This window comes from Phaethon aethereus, assembly GCF_964289735.1.
Source record: "Phaethon aethereus genome assembly, chromosome: 12".
Lineage (NCBI taxonomy): Eukaryota > Metazoa > Chordata > Aves > Phaethontiformes > Phaethontidae > Phaethon > Phaethon aethereus.
In genome coordinates, this window is record NC_138588.1 from 23,427,387 (window position 1) to 23,443,569 (window position 16,183).

Below are 16,183 nucleotides of genomic sequence, written 5' to 3' on the forward strand. Positions count from 1 at the left end.
AAGCCCGGTTGGAAGAATTGCAGTCAGCGGGACTGACGCAAGAAAAAGAAAAAGGAATACGTTGCAACGGAGAAGCACCCAGCGAGGTGAGGTGAGCAACCGGGGCGGCATGGGGCAGAATTCATCGCATGAGGAAGGGGCGATGGTCAGACTCCTGCTGCACATGCTCTCTAAGAGAGGACTGAAATATGATGAATATACACTTAGAAGGCTTCTAATTTGGAGCCGAAAGAAAGGGTACCCCCCCGATCCGTCTGTGGCGTTTAAGGCAGAGACGTGGGAGGAGATAGGAAAAATGTTATGGGAACATATTGAGAAAACCGCCGCAGAGTTAGTGACGGCGTGGAAGTTGATATTAACCACATTAAAAGCCTTAAAGGCAGAGAGAAAAGCTGCAGCTGATATGGAGGAGGCTGTTAAACCGCCTTCAACCAATCCCTTTTTAACCAAGTCAGAGGGTCCAGGACCTTCAGTGACTCCGACTGCACCTCCTGAGGTGCCAGATGCACCGGGTGAACTGGCCGCATTAGATAAGTCAGAGAAACAGATCTACAATGATATATGTGAGGGCAAGACGGGACAAAGCTGCCCAGAACAATGTACTCAATGTTCCCCTGTGCACCCATGTGAAAGATTGATAGGGTGGGCTTCACCACCCCCGAAACCACCCAGACTTAACCGATGGAAAGCCGTAGTTTTGAAGCCCTCAGCTGAGCCCCTGCCATCTTTATGGCCCCCTTTGCCTGATAGCAGCGACGAAGGAGAAGAGCCTGTTGTAGAGACTATAGGGAGGCAAGAGCCTGGGATGAAAGGCAACTCTAGGGAGCGGTGGAAAGACGTTTTTTTAGGAGCAATGAAAGACGAGGAAACGGAGTTACTCATGGCATTTCCTGTTAGTGTACAGCCTCATGGGCCCAATCACTGGGACCCATTTCATTGGGACTTGATTAAGAAAGTGCGGAAGGCAGTGCAAAATTATAGCTTGCAATCACCTTTCACGCAAGCTCTATTAGATAACATATTCACGGGAATGATTCTTACACCATGGGATTGTCGGCAGATGATAGATATGTTGTTGACACCAACCCAAAGGTTATTGTGGGCAGACAGGTGGTATAAACTCTGTATGCAAGAAGCCCTGAGAAACCTGGAGTGTCAAGACGGCGATCCACTTCAGAACATCGCTATGGAACAAATGACAGGCCAGGGACTGTTTGTGGATGTTAGATTGCAAGCTCGGCTGCCCTTAGAAGCCTTGCAATTAGTTGGGCGACTAGTGTTGAATGCGTTGCGAACAGTCCCTGAGGAGGGAAAGAGGCAACCATCAACTCAAATTAGACAAGGGAGAGATGAACCATATATGTCTTTTGTTGATCGTCTGAGAGACACTTTGAATAAAGTGTATACCAATGAAGATGCAAAACTAGCAGTGTTGTTGAATTTAGCGGTAGAAAATGCCAATGTAGATTGTAAAAGAATTTTGTTAGCTTTGCCAAAAGAAGCAACGTTAGTACAAATGGTCGAAGCCTGCAACAGAGTAGGCTCTGCCACACATCAGGCAGAGACACTCGCAAGTGCCTTTGCAGCAGCAATTAAGCCATTTACAAATGGAAAAGGGGAGAAAAAATGTTTTAATTGTGGAAAAACAGGCCATTTTAGAGCTCAGCGCAAGGCCACAAGGAAAGGACCTAGGCAGATTGAGACAGGTCATAAATCCTTCCAACAAGGACCCTTTCAGCAAGGAATAGGCCCAGCAGGAGCACCATGTGGTCAATGTCAAAAATTTGGTCACCAAGCCTCAGAATGTTGTTCAAAGTATCATCGGGATGGTATGAAATTGGGAAACGGGAGACCGAGCACAAAGGCACCCCACACGACGACACAAATGGGGAAGCACCACCAGGCTGCTTGGCAAGTCTTAGCGCCCGAACCAGAGGGAGCGCCAGAATGGACATGGAAACAACAGTAGAAATTACCTTATGGGACATGTCGGTTTATGATGTCCCGACTAACGCGAATGGACCATTAGGATATGGATTGAGTGCTTTGTTATTAGGACGATCTTCAGCAACAAAGCAGGGACTTTTTGTTCTCCCTGGAGTCATTGACGAAAAAGGCCATATTGTGCCAACCGCTAGTCCTTGGAACACACCTGTTTTTGTGATTCCAAAGAAAAGTGGAAAATGGAGACTATTACATGACTTGCGAGAAGTCAATAAGGTTGTAGTGGACATGGGAGCCTTGCAACCAGGGCTACCATCTCCCTGTATGATACTGAAGTATTGGAAGCTTTTGATTATAGATCTCAAAGATTGCTTTTTTACAATCCCTCTGCATAAAGATGATGCCAAACATTTTGCATTCTCAGTCCCAAGTACAAACAAGGTGCAACCCATGCAAAGATATCATTGGACAGTATTGCCACAAGGCATGAAAAATTCACCCACAATGTGTCAAATTTATGTAAATTGGGCTTTACAGCCAATCAGAAAAAGGTGGCCTCAATATCTCATCTATCATTATACGGATGACATATTGTTGGCCGGTGATCAATTAAATCCAGAAGAAATGATCGGGGAGCTCGTTGACCTTTGGAGGCAAAGTGGGCTGCAAGTGGTGCCAGAAAAGATACAAGCTGAAGCGCCTTGGAGATACTTGGGGTGGATGATCACTGAAACATTGGTGACCCCCCAAAAGGTTGAATTAAGAATTCAAATTAAAACATTAAATGATGTACAAAAATTGATAGGAGACATTAACTGGATTCGACCTATTTGTGGGATCACAAACCAAGATATGGAGCCCTTGGTTCAGCTCTTGCGAGGGGATAGCAGGTTAAATTCTCCTCGACAATTGACCAAGGAAGCCTGGGAAGCAGTAGCAAACATTTCTGAAAAGGTAACTCAAGCATTTAGTTCTAGGATAGACCCCTCGATAGGGATCACTTTGGCAGTAATCAATCACAAGCGACATCCCTATGCGCTTATAATACAGTGGATAACAAAGCTAGAATCAAAAGCAGACCCACTGAGAATTTTAGAGTGGGTCTTTTTGCCTCAGCAGCAGAGAAAAACCATCACCACAAAAGCAGAGTGTTCTGCGAATCTGATTATGAAAGGGCGCAACAGAATTATTGATATATCGGCAAAGGACCCGAAAACGATTTTAATACCATTACAACAAGAATATTTGACTTGGGCTTTGCAGCACTCTGTTCCCTTGCAAACTGCATTAGCAGGATTTGAAGGTGACATTCAGATTCATTATCCATCACATAAAATGTTTACCTTTAAAAAAAAAACAAACCATGAAGTAGAAGAAAAATCAAAGTGTAGTCAATATCCAGTTCAAGGTGCTACAGTATTTACGGATGGTGGTGGGAAAACAGGCAAGGCAGCAATAGTATGGCGAGAGCACGGAGAATGGAAAGAACAGGTACTTGTCGTGCCAGGATCAGTTCAAAAGGTAGAACTACAGGCAGTAATTGAAGCCTTTAATGATGGTCTGAAGAACCTGTGAATATAATTACTGATTCTTTATATGTAGTTGGAGTACTCCAAAGATTGGAAGGTTCAATCCTCAGACAGGTACAGCAGGAACAGCTGTATCAACAATTTAGAATGCTTTGGTTTTTATTGCAGAAAAGACGACATCCTTATTACGTTATGCATATACGCAGCCATAGCAACCTTCCAGGAGAATTGGTGGAAGGAAATGCAAGAGCTGATCGGCTGACTGCCGCAGTATGGGCTGGACCTGCCCCGGACCGTTTAGGTCAAGCACGAGCCTCTCATGCCTTTTTCCATCAATCTGCCAAAGTTTTAGCGAGACAATTTAATCTAAGTGCAGGTGACGCTAGAGCTATTATACAGACTTGTGCTGATTGTCAACAAATAGACCCAGGAATCGCGATTACAGTTAGTCCCCGACGATTGCATTCGCTACAACTATGGCAGATTTAAATATGTTCATGTTTCAATTGATTGCTATTCTGCAGTAGTTTGGGCCACTGCACAAACAGGAGAAACTAGTAGGCATGTACAAAAGCATTTGCGAGCTGCATTCGCAGCCCATGGTATACCCCTACAAATTAAAACCGATAATGGTCCTTGTTATGTAGCCCAGTCAACCCAACCATTTTTTGCTCAATGGGGTGTGACGCATGTTACTGGAATACCGCATCCCCCAACTGGACAAGCTATTGTTGAACGAATGAATCCTTCCCTGAAGTGTTTATTGCAAAAACAAAAAGGGGGAGAGGCTACCACACCACCCCAAGAACGTTTGAATAAAGCCTTATATGTATTAAATTATTTGCGTCTAGCAGAAGGAGAAACATGTAAAAGGAATGACAGGAAGTCTGTTTGAGTTAACACAAAAAGTGCAAGTAAAAGTTAAAAATTTGGAAAAGAATATGTGGGAAAGGACCTTTTCAACTGCTAACCTGGGGATGAGGTTATGCTTGTGTCATTACAGATTCTGGAACTCGTTGGTACCCGCAAAATGGGTAAAACCATGGGTGAAACGATGTCGTTGTTGTCGGACACATCTTGACACTATCAGGTGTCATCGCAATCTGGATGCCACCTCAGCCAAAAGAAAATGTATGGGTAAATCACACTGAAATTAGCAGTATCATGAGAGGAACATGGAAAGCTTTTAGGGCAAAGCACTCTGTAACTACAAATCCTTTGGTAAGATACAATATTGGTTTTCATAGCTTCGTGCAGGCGCTTTTTCCATCGCTAGGAGTAGTTTCCATCGCTAGGAGTAGTACAGCTAGAATTGTTGGCCTTGTAATATTCTGCTGTTGATTTAAGCATAGTTGATATGTGACTGCTGGGTTATGGTAAGATGCCATGTGAACAAAGCCTACGAACCAATAGACGGGATGGCTGTGGCGCGTGCAGCACGTCTGGCCAGCGGGCACATACGCCATAGGCTCCCTGTGTTGAGAGGTGGCAACACTCGCTGGCCACGTGTGTCAAAACTCGTTCCTCGGCAAATGTATAAATACCGGGATTTCCCGAAGGGCAGTGGGCCGGTGTACGGCAAGGCCACCGTTGCCTCCGTGGGGACGCCCACGTAAAGCTGGCACCTACCGACTGCTGGGCTGAGTTCGCGGCACAGGACGATACAAGCATGTACAGATGGTCCATCTTCCTCACACTCCTCAGGTTGCAAATGATCCATCAGGTTTTGTTTATAGATAAACAAAAAGGGGGAGATGTTGGGATCACCCTGCACGGCTCGACCTTAAGGAGAAGGAGCTGTGGTGTTGAGAAGCTGGTAAACAGCTGGACACCTGCAGGGCTCGGCCTTGAGGAGAAGGAACTGTGGTAAACAACTAAGAAGCAGCAAAGGAGCGCAGGAACACCTGCAAGCAGCGAATCCTGACTGTGTGAGAGGCGCGTGGACAGCGCGTGGTATTTTGTACATAGCCAATTGCAATAATGTGTGTAACAAGCTGTAACCAATCATGAGTGTGTGTGTGCAGTGGCTAAGCAAAAATTATTATATATATTGGAGTCAGACAAGACAATAAACAGCTTTGGAATATAACTCTCGTAGAGTTGTGAAGTCCATCCTTCTCCAGCACACAGGGTCCCATATCCATGTTTTTCCAAAGGGTTTCTGCCATGCTGGGGTTGTGGTGGGGAAGTTGGTACATGGCTTAGATCTCCCTTCTCTTCACATCCCAGGAGAACCCATCCTCAGTCCCTACGGCTGAACATGGAAAGCTGGCCACCTGAGCACATACAATGGGGCTGAACTACTTTGAAGGCACCAGTGCTGGATTCAGGATACATGTCCTTTCTGTCCATGGTGTGCCATTATGTGACATCCTTCTGTGTCACTGGTGTCCCTCTCCCCTCTTCCCATGCTGCCAGTGCTTTGCAGGAAGCTGTTGGGTCCTGTCACAGGGAAAAGGCCTCCATATCCTTGGTTGTCAACCCTGCGCTGCGTTTAACCTCGGCTCCTCTGTGCTAGGATGCCCTGCTCCCTGCAACCTGGAAATCATTTTCAAGACAATAGGGCTGCCAAGCGCTGGACACTCGCTTCCTTGGTGGTGTCTCAGCCTCTGTACTGGTTGGGTTTACCTTGGTCAGGTCAGGTTTTGGTGTCCATATCAGGATAAGAAGAGCTTTCTCTGGAGGAGCATGGGGCATGGCAAAGGTCTTTAGGAGACTAAGTTTGTTTTGCTTCCTGATGGCAACCTGATTTCCTCTCTGCCTCTTTCTCTCTCTTCCTCGTTTCCTGGATTGTTGGTCTCCTCCGGAAGACCGGTCTCAAGACACCTCGGAGGAAGGAGCACACTAACCTGGGGCCTGATGTCTTTGCTGAGGGCATAGTAGGACAGCCAGTCCTGTGGGAATGAGCATGACAGGGAGCACTTCTCTAAGCCTGGGACACCAATGACACCAAGTGGTGGCAGTGGACTTACACAAACATCCTTCTGAGCCAGCTCTTCCTCATGGGGCAGTCCCACAACGAAACAGAAAGAAATGTCAGTGGTGAAGGTGGCTCGTCTCCATTTCTCTTATCATCTCACTTCACGTCCTTTTTCCCATCCCTAGGGTCATACCATGGCCACAGGTTGTTGGGGAAGGCCAGGAGACCAGCTATGATCACAGATGTCCATGCTCTGAACCGTCCCGGTTTCTGAGGACCTGTGCCACAGTTCTGCTCTGCAGGGGTCTGTGCACCCCAGGGAAGTCATCCCAATGACCTCAGTTGAGTCCGTGGCCTTGTTGCACCCCTGCCTGTGGTGTGCAGAAGCAGCAAGCTCTGCTGTGACCAAGTTCTTGAGTCCAAGCAGAGCGTTGGAGGGGCAGCCTTCAACCAGAGCAGCAAGGGGAACAAATGCAGAGCTGGGGGAAAAAAAAAAGAGAGAATTTGCTCATTTCTCTAGCCTGGACACAAAGCTTTGGTACGGGAAACCCACAAAGTATATGGCCTGGTGAGGGATAGGCCATTGTGCTGAGAGACTGTGCATGCTATGGACCAGCAGATAAATGTCAGAAAGGCAGATGCCAGGGCAGAGCAGGCAAATCGCCCGAAAATGAGGTAATTAGTTTGCACTTCACACTTTGGCATGTGAAAATGCTTGGGTTTTGGTTTTTTGCTTGTTTCCAAAACCTGAATCAGTACTCAAATATTTATATTATATTAACTGACAATAAATTAAGTTAAATTCCCCAAGTCGAGTCTGTTTTGCCCATGACAGTAATTACCAAGTGACCTCCCCATCTTTATCTCGACCCACAAGATAGCGAAGGGGGGACATGGAGGAGACAGGCAGTTGGACAGGTTCTTGCTGGGTGGGTGGGTGGGGGAATGAGGATCTCACCTAGGTATCTCATGGCAGGTTTCTGCTGTGATGTTCAGGAACCTGCTCGCCCCCTCATGAACTTGCCCGAGTGGGACGTGAGCTGCTGGTCCCGTGACATGACGTCGGGTCAGGAGTCCCATTTGGCTGTCAGTCCATCACACTGCCGGCCGAGAGGCATCTGGTCTGCTCCAGTGTCAGACACGATATGCTATGTCATTATTTTTCTTGCTTATAATTAGTTTTAAGCCGAGGGTGTGCTACAGCTGATGAAAGGTAAGCTGGGGGTCACCCACATCCCAGCACACAGCAGCAAGCCTGGGCAAAAAAATACGGGTTGGAGGAAGGCTTCCTACAGTCCCAGGCACGAGCGACTGCAGGAGGACTGTGGGACACCTCTTGGGCGAAGCTGGTGGACAGGAGACCATGAAGGACACAGGGAGGGAATAGAGGCTGCTTTGGTGCTACAGGTGGGTTGTTCGCTGGCAGGCTGGAGAACCTGGGAGGGCTCCAGGTGGTAGCGAGGTGATGTTCTCCCCTGGGGCTGCTGCCATGCAGCTGCTCCAGTGAGGCAGGGGAGGCTTTGGCATGATCTGAACCATCATCACGTCCCCCCGGGAAACTCCCTCCTAGCTTGGTCCCGCTCTCCTGAAGGATGAAGTGCCCAAGCATTGAGGCATTTGATGGGGAGTACCAGGTTTTGAAGGCAACGTTTGGGACAAACTAGTTCTAGGACATTTGGTTTTTACCCACCAAAACCAACCTTCGAATAGCTGAGCAAACGCCAACTATGAAGGCTCAGAAGCCGGGCTGTGAGTGGAAAACAAACGAACGCTCGTTTATTGGTCTAAGGTCTGTAAGCTTTGGAGGCCAACGCACGGGTTTTGTGTTTGCTGCATGGAGGATGCTGGGTCTCTACCACTGAAGCACAACGTTCCCAGCTGGCAACACCTGGGCAATTGCTGCCAGAGGACCCAGGAGTGGCACACAGGGGACAAGAGGGGGGGAGAGGTGAGCAGTTGGGCAGACAGGCAACTGCAAACAACCCACAGGCTTGTTTTTTTGCAAACGTGAGCCGTTGAGAATGCTGGTTGTTTCTACAACAGGGCCTGCACCCCAAGGTTAAGCTCAGAGAAGGAGTGGTGACCCCATCACACATTTCTGCAGTAGCTGCCTCCTTTTGACCTCCCAGAGCTGCTAGCCTGCCCCAAGAAGGACCTCGGATCCCACCATGAGCTGTCCCCTGCACTTGTGGCTCCAGCTCTCACCTGGCTTGGGACATCCTGTGACACTGGCAGTGGGTTTACAGCACCATACCATCTCCTGAGAAGCATCTCCAGGCCTGGGTGCCATAATGCGAGTGGGTCAGGGCATCTGTGCCTGCATGCCCCACATCTACCCTGGGATGGAGACCAGCCCTTCTCTCCTGTAGCTCTCCAGAAAAGGATTTATAGCTGCCACTGCCTTTCCCTTGCTCATGAGTGAGTTCCTGCAGGAGCAATATGTGCACAAACACCATCTGGGCTTCAAGCCATTCTTGAAGCGGCAGGGAGCAAGGTGGGAATGTCTCCTACCACGGCTTTCTCCCCTCTACTGGTCATCAGCATCTTCAGACACTGAATTGCCCCTTGGCGTGGTGTGATGTGGCTCTGGGATCCTGCTGCTCCTGGGAGAAGGACTCTCCTCCCCTGTGGGAGCTCAAAGGTTCAGGCTGAATTTAGCATGGGAAGTGTGGTGGGGAAAAGCTTGCAGTTTCATTTACGGCATCACTCCGGGATGTGCTGCTAGATTTAGCTCTGCCTGGGGACAGCCCCAGGGGTGGCTGGGGGACACAAGGTGCACCTACGAGCAGAAGGTGCAGAACCAGAGCCTGTTCAGGGGGTTGTGCTCCATCATCCATTTCAGGCAGCCCCCATTTGTGCCCTTCTTCATCTATCCTGCACAACAGAGGACCCCGGGGCTGTACCTCCACCCATGTGAGTGCTTAACTATAGGCACAAGGTGAAGGTGAACCAAGGAATCATCCCAAAGCAAGCACATGAACAGCATGAGTCTTTACAAGTCCGCACCTGTGGGACAGGAGAAGGTTCAGCCAAGGCCAACGAGGCTGCAGTAAACCCTGGGGTCCCACAAGGCAGGGACCCTGCTTGAATCAGAAACCCCAGCAATGCCCCGAGCAAGATGCTTTTTGTTTAACAGGAGGGTTTGCCAGTAATCGCTCCAGCAAAGAGGGTTGCAAAGGTGCTCCAGTAGCGAGGGGTGTAATCAGCTCCCCCAAGCTTGTAATTTTGTCATGCAGCAGTGGAGCTCTCCTTCAGTGAGCAGACACTGCAGGGACTGAACTCCATCCCCACCTGGCTGCTGAGAGCCAGGAGCTTCCCTCCATCCCCTGACCAAGCTGCTCCCACTCCCCCCTCTTCCTGCAGAAGCCCTGGGGGTCTGCCTTCCCTCCCCCCGCCCCAAAAAGTCTGGGCTAGTCTGTGCAAAGAGCCAGTTTTATTCACAGGGGCACATCAGACATCAAGGAAGCAGAAAACATACAGGAAATATACAGGGAGGCTCTGCTTTCCATACAAGCAGTCACTATTAACAGCATTACAGAAAGAATAAATAAAAGTGATGTTGCTACAGTAACCCACGAGGACGGTGCTCTCCTCCCTTCGCCATGCACGGCCGAGCCTGCAGACCTCATCCTCCATGGCTGTGCTCCTTCAGCTTGAAAAATACTTCTCCAGCACCTTTGTTAAAAGCCCCGTCTCCTACAAGAAAAGGCACAAGGGTGAGACACTGGGTCCCACACACAGCCTCCACCAGCATCACCTGCTGGGTACCGCAGGGCCAAAGATCAGACAAGTGTCCCACGCTGGACCACGATGGCACTTTTGGGGTGCCTTGGGACAGCACACACAGAGAGGAGAGAGCCTGGAGTCTGGCTCCTGCCTCCCATCCTGGGCTCCAACAGCTGGACCAAAGCTGACAGGCATCAGAGGACAACTTCACCAGCCCGCTGAGACAGCGGCCACCGGGCTGGGCTTCAGGAGCAAGAGCAGCCTCAGGGCCGGATGCAGCAGAGAGCTATGCGAGGCGGCAGAGAGAGACACAAAGCACAGCAGGGAAGGGTCACAGAGGGGTTTTGCGGGATTACCTGCTGCCCAGAGGTCCCAGAGCTCCGCAGGGCAGCATCTGCCTTCCTGCAGCAGGGCTCTCCGCACACCCCCGGAGCCATTCCACTCCACGCACACGGGCTCAGCCCGTCTCCTGGAGGAGTACTGCCACACCCCCAAGAAGATGACAAGGGATGGGGACGATGCTCCTCTACCAGCCAAACCCGTGTCACACACAGCAACAGGCTCCGTGAAGCCCCAAGGGTGCCCGGAGTCAGGCCCTGCCTGCCGCATGGGGTTCCAAAGACAAAACTGAAATCCCTGCTTGCGAACCACTCCCGCTCTGCGCGACTCCTGCCATCACAAGCACGGAGCAGCACATGGGCTCCCGCTTCGCAAAGGGATGGGAAACATCCCGAGACAAAACCCAACGGGCAGCAGGCAGGACTAACCCACGTGAAGGGGGAACAAGCGAAAGAACGAAGCCCTGGGGTTTATTTAGTGCTTAGAGGGGCCGCGCCGAAACAAATTGCTGGCCTGTGAATGATCGGCGACACCCTCAGAAAAGGAAAAGCCCTCCGGGTTTTCCAGTGCAAGTCAAGCTCCCTTGATACTTATCCCGCCATGAAGCACAGCACGTGTGCGGGAGCGGCAGAGCCACACTTAGGGAGCACGTTAATTCCCGCCGTGCTGACCAGGGGGTCCCAAGGAAGGGAGAGGCATCTTTGTTTTTCTGAACCGAGTGGATGGAAGCGACAGATCCTGAGCACAGCGTGGACAGAGTTTCACGGAGCAGAGCTATTAAACAGCTCGTCAGGCAGGCAGCAGACACGGCACACGGATCAGTTCAAGCACAGGCTGGGTTGCTGACCCCAGGTGTCCAACAACAGTCACACTGAGAGAGAAACCTGTCAGGGTGGCAGGGATTCGCACTGGCACCGTGTCACCCACGAGAGCAAGAAAAAAAATAAGGCCCCACAGAAAAGTAGAACAGAGAGCACTCAAAGGCACTGGGGAGTAGTCCTGCAATATCAACCGGCAGCTCGGAGGCAAGGATGCCCTGGGGGACGGGTGGCGAGGAAAGGAGCAGGAAAGCAGGAGTTGAGCCTAGTGAGGTGCTCAGAGGTGCCTGAAGGGCAGGACCAGACCTATCAACCAGCAAGGTCTCCACCCCCACCAAGAGGCCGGCTGACACACCAGGGCACCGGCCACGGAGAGGCGAGAGGTTTCGGGAGACGACGAGGGGCGGGCACCAGCTGCACATCAGGCACCCATGCTGTGATGCCACACATAAGCAAGGGGTCCCACCTCCCACCAGAGAGGCATTGGGGCAGGCAGCTGGCCGGCATCTGCTTGACCATCAGCCAAATCGCCCTCCAGCAGCAGAGCTCTGAGTGGCACCGGGAGCGAGCGCTGACGGGACGGGCAGGGCGCCGGCACCCAGCTGGCAGCCTAAGACACAGCACCAGCGCTCGGGGCACCCTCTGCCCGAGCGCATCTGCGGCACGAGCAGTGACCACGCAACTTACCTCCACAGAGCAGGGCCACAAGGACCACTTTTATCGAGCTCACACCACATGCTCACCAACATCTCGGCAGACGAGACAGGGCAGCACATCCACCAGCTCTCCCGTCGTCTCACGCAGTTAATGAAGCAGGTACCCTCCTCCCCAAAGGCTCCCCAGGGAGGATGGAGAAGGGTCCAGGACCTTCACAGCCCTCTCCTCTCTTTCAGCAGCACGCAAGAAGCAAAAGCTGCAGCGGCGCAGCGGTCACAGCACACAGCATTAAGGGGAGCAGGGTGGGCTGGTGTCTTCAGCCATGCTCAGCTGTATCTTCATGGTGGAAAGCCCACTGTCCCAATGGGACCAGTTCTCTAGGAAAGCCTCAATTTACCTTAGGCTGCTGAAAGCGAGTCAAGAAGGCGCTTGAACAATCCGTGCCACTCAGGCTCACATCCCTGCAACTCTGCGCCTTCCAAAAAAAAGGCAAAAAATAGGAGCAAGCACTGCCTAAACCTGGGTAACAGAAGTAGCTTTACCTGTGTGCAGTGTTACTGGATAGCTCCTCAAGTACAGCACACGTGGGACCCACCTGCAGGGATTTCATCCCTTTTAGGGTCTCGGTTACTTCCTGCGGTGACTAGAAAGAGCAAGACACCGGGGAAGTGCGCGTAAGGCAACCGGCAAGCAGAGCCACATGGACCGAGCGATTCCATCTCCGCACCCTGCCTGAGGATTGGGGTGCATGCATTGCTCCCAGGGGCAGGTTTTCCACCAGGAGGTGGGCGAGCTCCGAGGCAAAAGCCACATGGAGGAGGCTGAGGATCTGCTGATGCACAGCGGGACTACGAGAGCTCCTGCCTGCTCCCCGAGACCCACTCTGCAGCGGTACAGCCAACGCACACCTCCCCTCCGCAAGGCGAGCTAACAAAGCTACGTGCCCCTCAGTAACCAGGGACCCCAACCAGAGCGGCACAGACCCAAGATGGGGACATCAGAAGCCCAAGACTTCTCTGCAGGACAGACTCCCCTCCCTTCAAAAACGGACCTGTGTCCCTCTTGGCCTCTCTCTACAGAAAGTGGGGAAAAAAGGATTTTCTTGCCCCTGCAGTGGCTGGAAAAGGGGACATTTCTTCACAGCAGCCACAGTGGCCAGCCGTCCTCTTCTGCATCTGGCCAAGGAAGACCCCAATGCTTCTTAACAACCCCTGGGCTGGAGATCGCCCCTGCCACATCACGGCATCCCTTGCTCGTCCTCACACCCTTCCCAAGCAGTGTGACTGTTTTGGGGACTATTAGCCACTGCCCGGCTAGACACAAAGTTTAGGGAGACTTCTCATCTACCCCTTTATGGCTGCTCTTAAGTGGTTTAAGGACAGTTAACAGGATCAGAAAGCGGGGGGGGGCGGGGGGGGGAAATACACCTCTGGGAGCTGTGCAGGTGCTCTCATCTCCAGCAAGGGAGATTAACATCTCCACTACCTCCCTGCTCTGAGCATCGCCCTCCGTCTTAGTCAATATTCACCTGGTCAGTGAGGTCATATTTTCCTTGGTTCTCATCCAAAAGTCTCTCTTGCAAGAGGATTTTCAGGAGCTCGCGGGTAAGCAGTTCCATCATGTCCTCCAGCAAGGCTCTGAGAGAGGGACCGAAGACCATCGGCACCGCAGGCTCCTCCGGCGACTCCAGGCGCGGGGAGCCCGTGACGCTCTTCTTGCCCATGAAGTGACCTGCAATACAACGCGCTGGCGTGTGGGCACGAGCGGCCGGTGGGAGACAGGCGGGGGGCTGCCATCGGCTCCCTCACGCCGGCACAGGTCACCGGGCGAACCTAACGGCGGAACCGGCCGAGTACAACGAAGCGAGGGGAAAGCCGGTAATCCCAGGTCCTCGTTCCACACGGGGATTTTGGGGGAAACTTCCCGCTCCCGCTGACGGCATCTCGGGGGCTAGAGAGACGCCGGACCTGCCACCGGGAGATACGGAGGAGGTTGCCTCGTCCCTGCCCCGGTCTCCTCCTGCCCACCACGGGTGCCGCCGAGCCCCGGCCTCCCAGCACCCCGCTCCGCCCCGGGGGGGTCAGAGGGGGCTCCCCGCAGGCGGCGGGCGGGAGCCGTGCCCTGCGGCAGCCGCCCCGCCACACGCGCGTCCCTTGCCACCCGGCACCCCACCGCTACCTGTGGCCCAGAGGTTGCCGCGGGGGTTGACCTTGATCTTGGCCGCCTGGCTGCGGTGCTCGGCGAAGTCGAGGTGGACGGCGGGCCCCAGCGCGGCGCCGCAGAGCAGCAGCAGGAGGCAGCGCCGCGCCGCCATGGCCGCCCCGGCACCCGCGCCCGCTCCCGCCGCCGCGCCTTATAGCCCGCGCGGGGCGGGGCCGGGGCCGCGCGGGGGCGGGGCCGCCTCACGCCCCGCCCCCGCCCCGCCCCCTCAGCCCCTCGGTGCGATGCGGCCCGTCCCCCGCGCCCCCCGGCGCCCCGCAGGCCCCTCGCCCCGCTGCTCGCCCGCCGTCAGGCCTAGCGCCGCAGGGCTGCGCTGCCCTGGCCCGCACACCCCGCGCTGCCACGGCAGGAGGCGATCGGGGCGGGCTCACCCCCGCCCGGCCCGGGCTGCCCCTTCCCCGTTACCTCCCGGCTTCTCCCTCAGCGCGGGGACGTGCTCCCCGGTGTCGCAAGTGGCCACATCAGCCAGCACCCGTGGCCAGCTCTCGGCACCCCCCCAGCCCCTCTGGGCGCCCAGGTTCTCACGGGGCCAGCTCTCCACGCAGTAACCACCTTGACCTTCACCCCCGCCTCCAGGTAGACGGCCTTGCTGGTGAAGACGGCGGCGAAGGTGGCATGGAGTACCTCGGCTTCGTCTGCCTCCACTGCCGTTCGCGGCGGTGCCTTTCTGAACACTTGCCTTCTTCAGCCTTCTACAACTACTCAACTACTCAACTCCTTTGAGTTTGTTGAGATGTGCAAGGAACATCAGATCTTCTGTAACTGAAGTAGTACTTCTATATACTTCTATAAACTCACACTTAACTGAATATAGAAGTATATAGAAGTACTTCAGTTAAGTGTAAATTTATAGAAGTATATAGAAGTACTACTTCAATTACAGAAGATCTGATCAGCCCATCTCAACAAACTGAGCTTTGGCTTTCCTAACACTGTTCCTACAAGCCCAGGCAACATTTCCATATTTCTCCTAATGGCCTGTCCATGATTCCACCTCCTTCATCCCGCCTTTCCGCATCGGAGCTCAGTCATGAGTTTAATTCAGTTTAGCCAAACCCATCTCTTGGTTCATCTACTTGTTCATCTCATTATTGGGATGGACTTGGAAGATCCTGTCTCTAAAGACCTGCCAGCTCTCCCGAGCTCCTTTACCCTTCAGAGCAGCCTCCCACAGGATCCCACTTACCAGCTCCCTGAAGAGAGTGAAGACCAGAGTCCATATATCACTACTCGCCTTTTCCACTCCCTTCAGGATCTTGCAGACCACTATTTCCTGATCGCTACACCCAAACCTGCCGCTGATCACCACATTCCCCATCCGTTTCCTCCTTTTCCATGAACGGGACGGAGCTGGGCGTGCCCAGCAACAGCACGGATGGAGCTGTGCCCAGCCATGCCAGAGACAGAGGTAGTGGTGTCCTGGGACCAGGGCTCAAGTAAAAAGCGAAGTCCATGTAGAACTGGAAGCATTTGATCAGAGGGCCCCGAGGTTGAGCTCTGCTTCTGCTTGTCCCCTGCCTGCAGCCCATGGGGGCTTTCAGGCTTCTCAGGTTCCACATTGATACAGGGTGCTCAGGGGCTGGATGGCCGCCGGACAAACCTGCATGTCCGAAATGGTAAAGATGAGTAAGAGTGCCCACAAATCTCACCCAGCATGCTGGGCTTCGAATTGTTTCCCGTTTGTGTGGTACACACCGAGCTTCTGCCAAATTTACAGCTCCTTGACTTTGCAAAGAGGTGCTGGCTGGTGGGGGAGGGACTGCCTGAGATGACCCTGTTCTCCTGGGAACAGGCACGGGGAAGATTTATTAGCAATGCCCTTCTCAGCATTTACTGCTCTTCAAGTGAAAAGGGTGAGAGGAGATCCGTTCCTCTTCAACAGCAGCGGGCTAGAGTCCGAACTGCAAACACGGCTCTAATGTCTTTAGAGGAAAAAAAAAAAAAAAGTAGTCCTCCGTTAGACATGCATCTTCCAAAACGTGTATGTGTCCCCGGGGGTGGCCAGCTGGCCGGTCAGCATGTGCCTCCTT

The 16,183-nt window shown here is 52.8% G+C and overlaps 1 protein-coding gene across 1 annotated transcript; it reads right to left on the minus strand.

Moving 5' to 3' along the window:
• Nucleotides 1-10,041: 10,041 nt before the first annotated feature.
• Nucleotides 10,042-14,597, minus strand: NMB (neuromedin B; the record flags this gene model as incomplete). Its single annotated transcript, XM_082005326.1, has 3 exons — nt 14,112-14,597; nt 13,462-13,664; nt 10,042-10,089 (listed from the first exon to the last, which is right to left on the minus strand). The coding sequence occupies exons 1-3, from the start codon at nt 14,245-14,247 to the stop codon at nt 10,042-10,044; spliced, it is 387 nt and encodes a 128-aa protein (XP_081861452.1). The 5' UTR covers nt 14,248-14,597.
• Between the last annotated feature and the right edge of the window lie 1,586 nt (nt 14,598-16,183).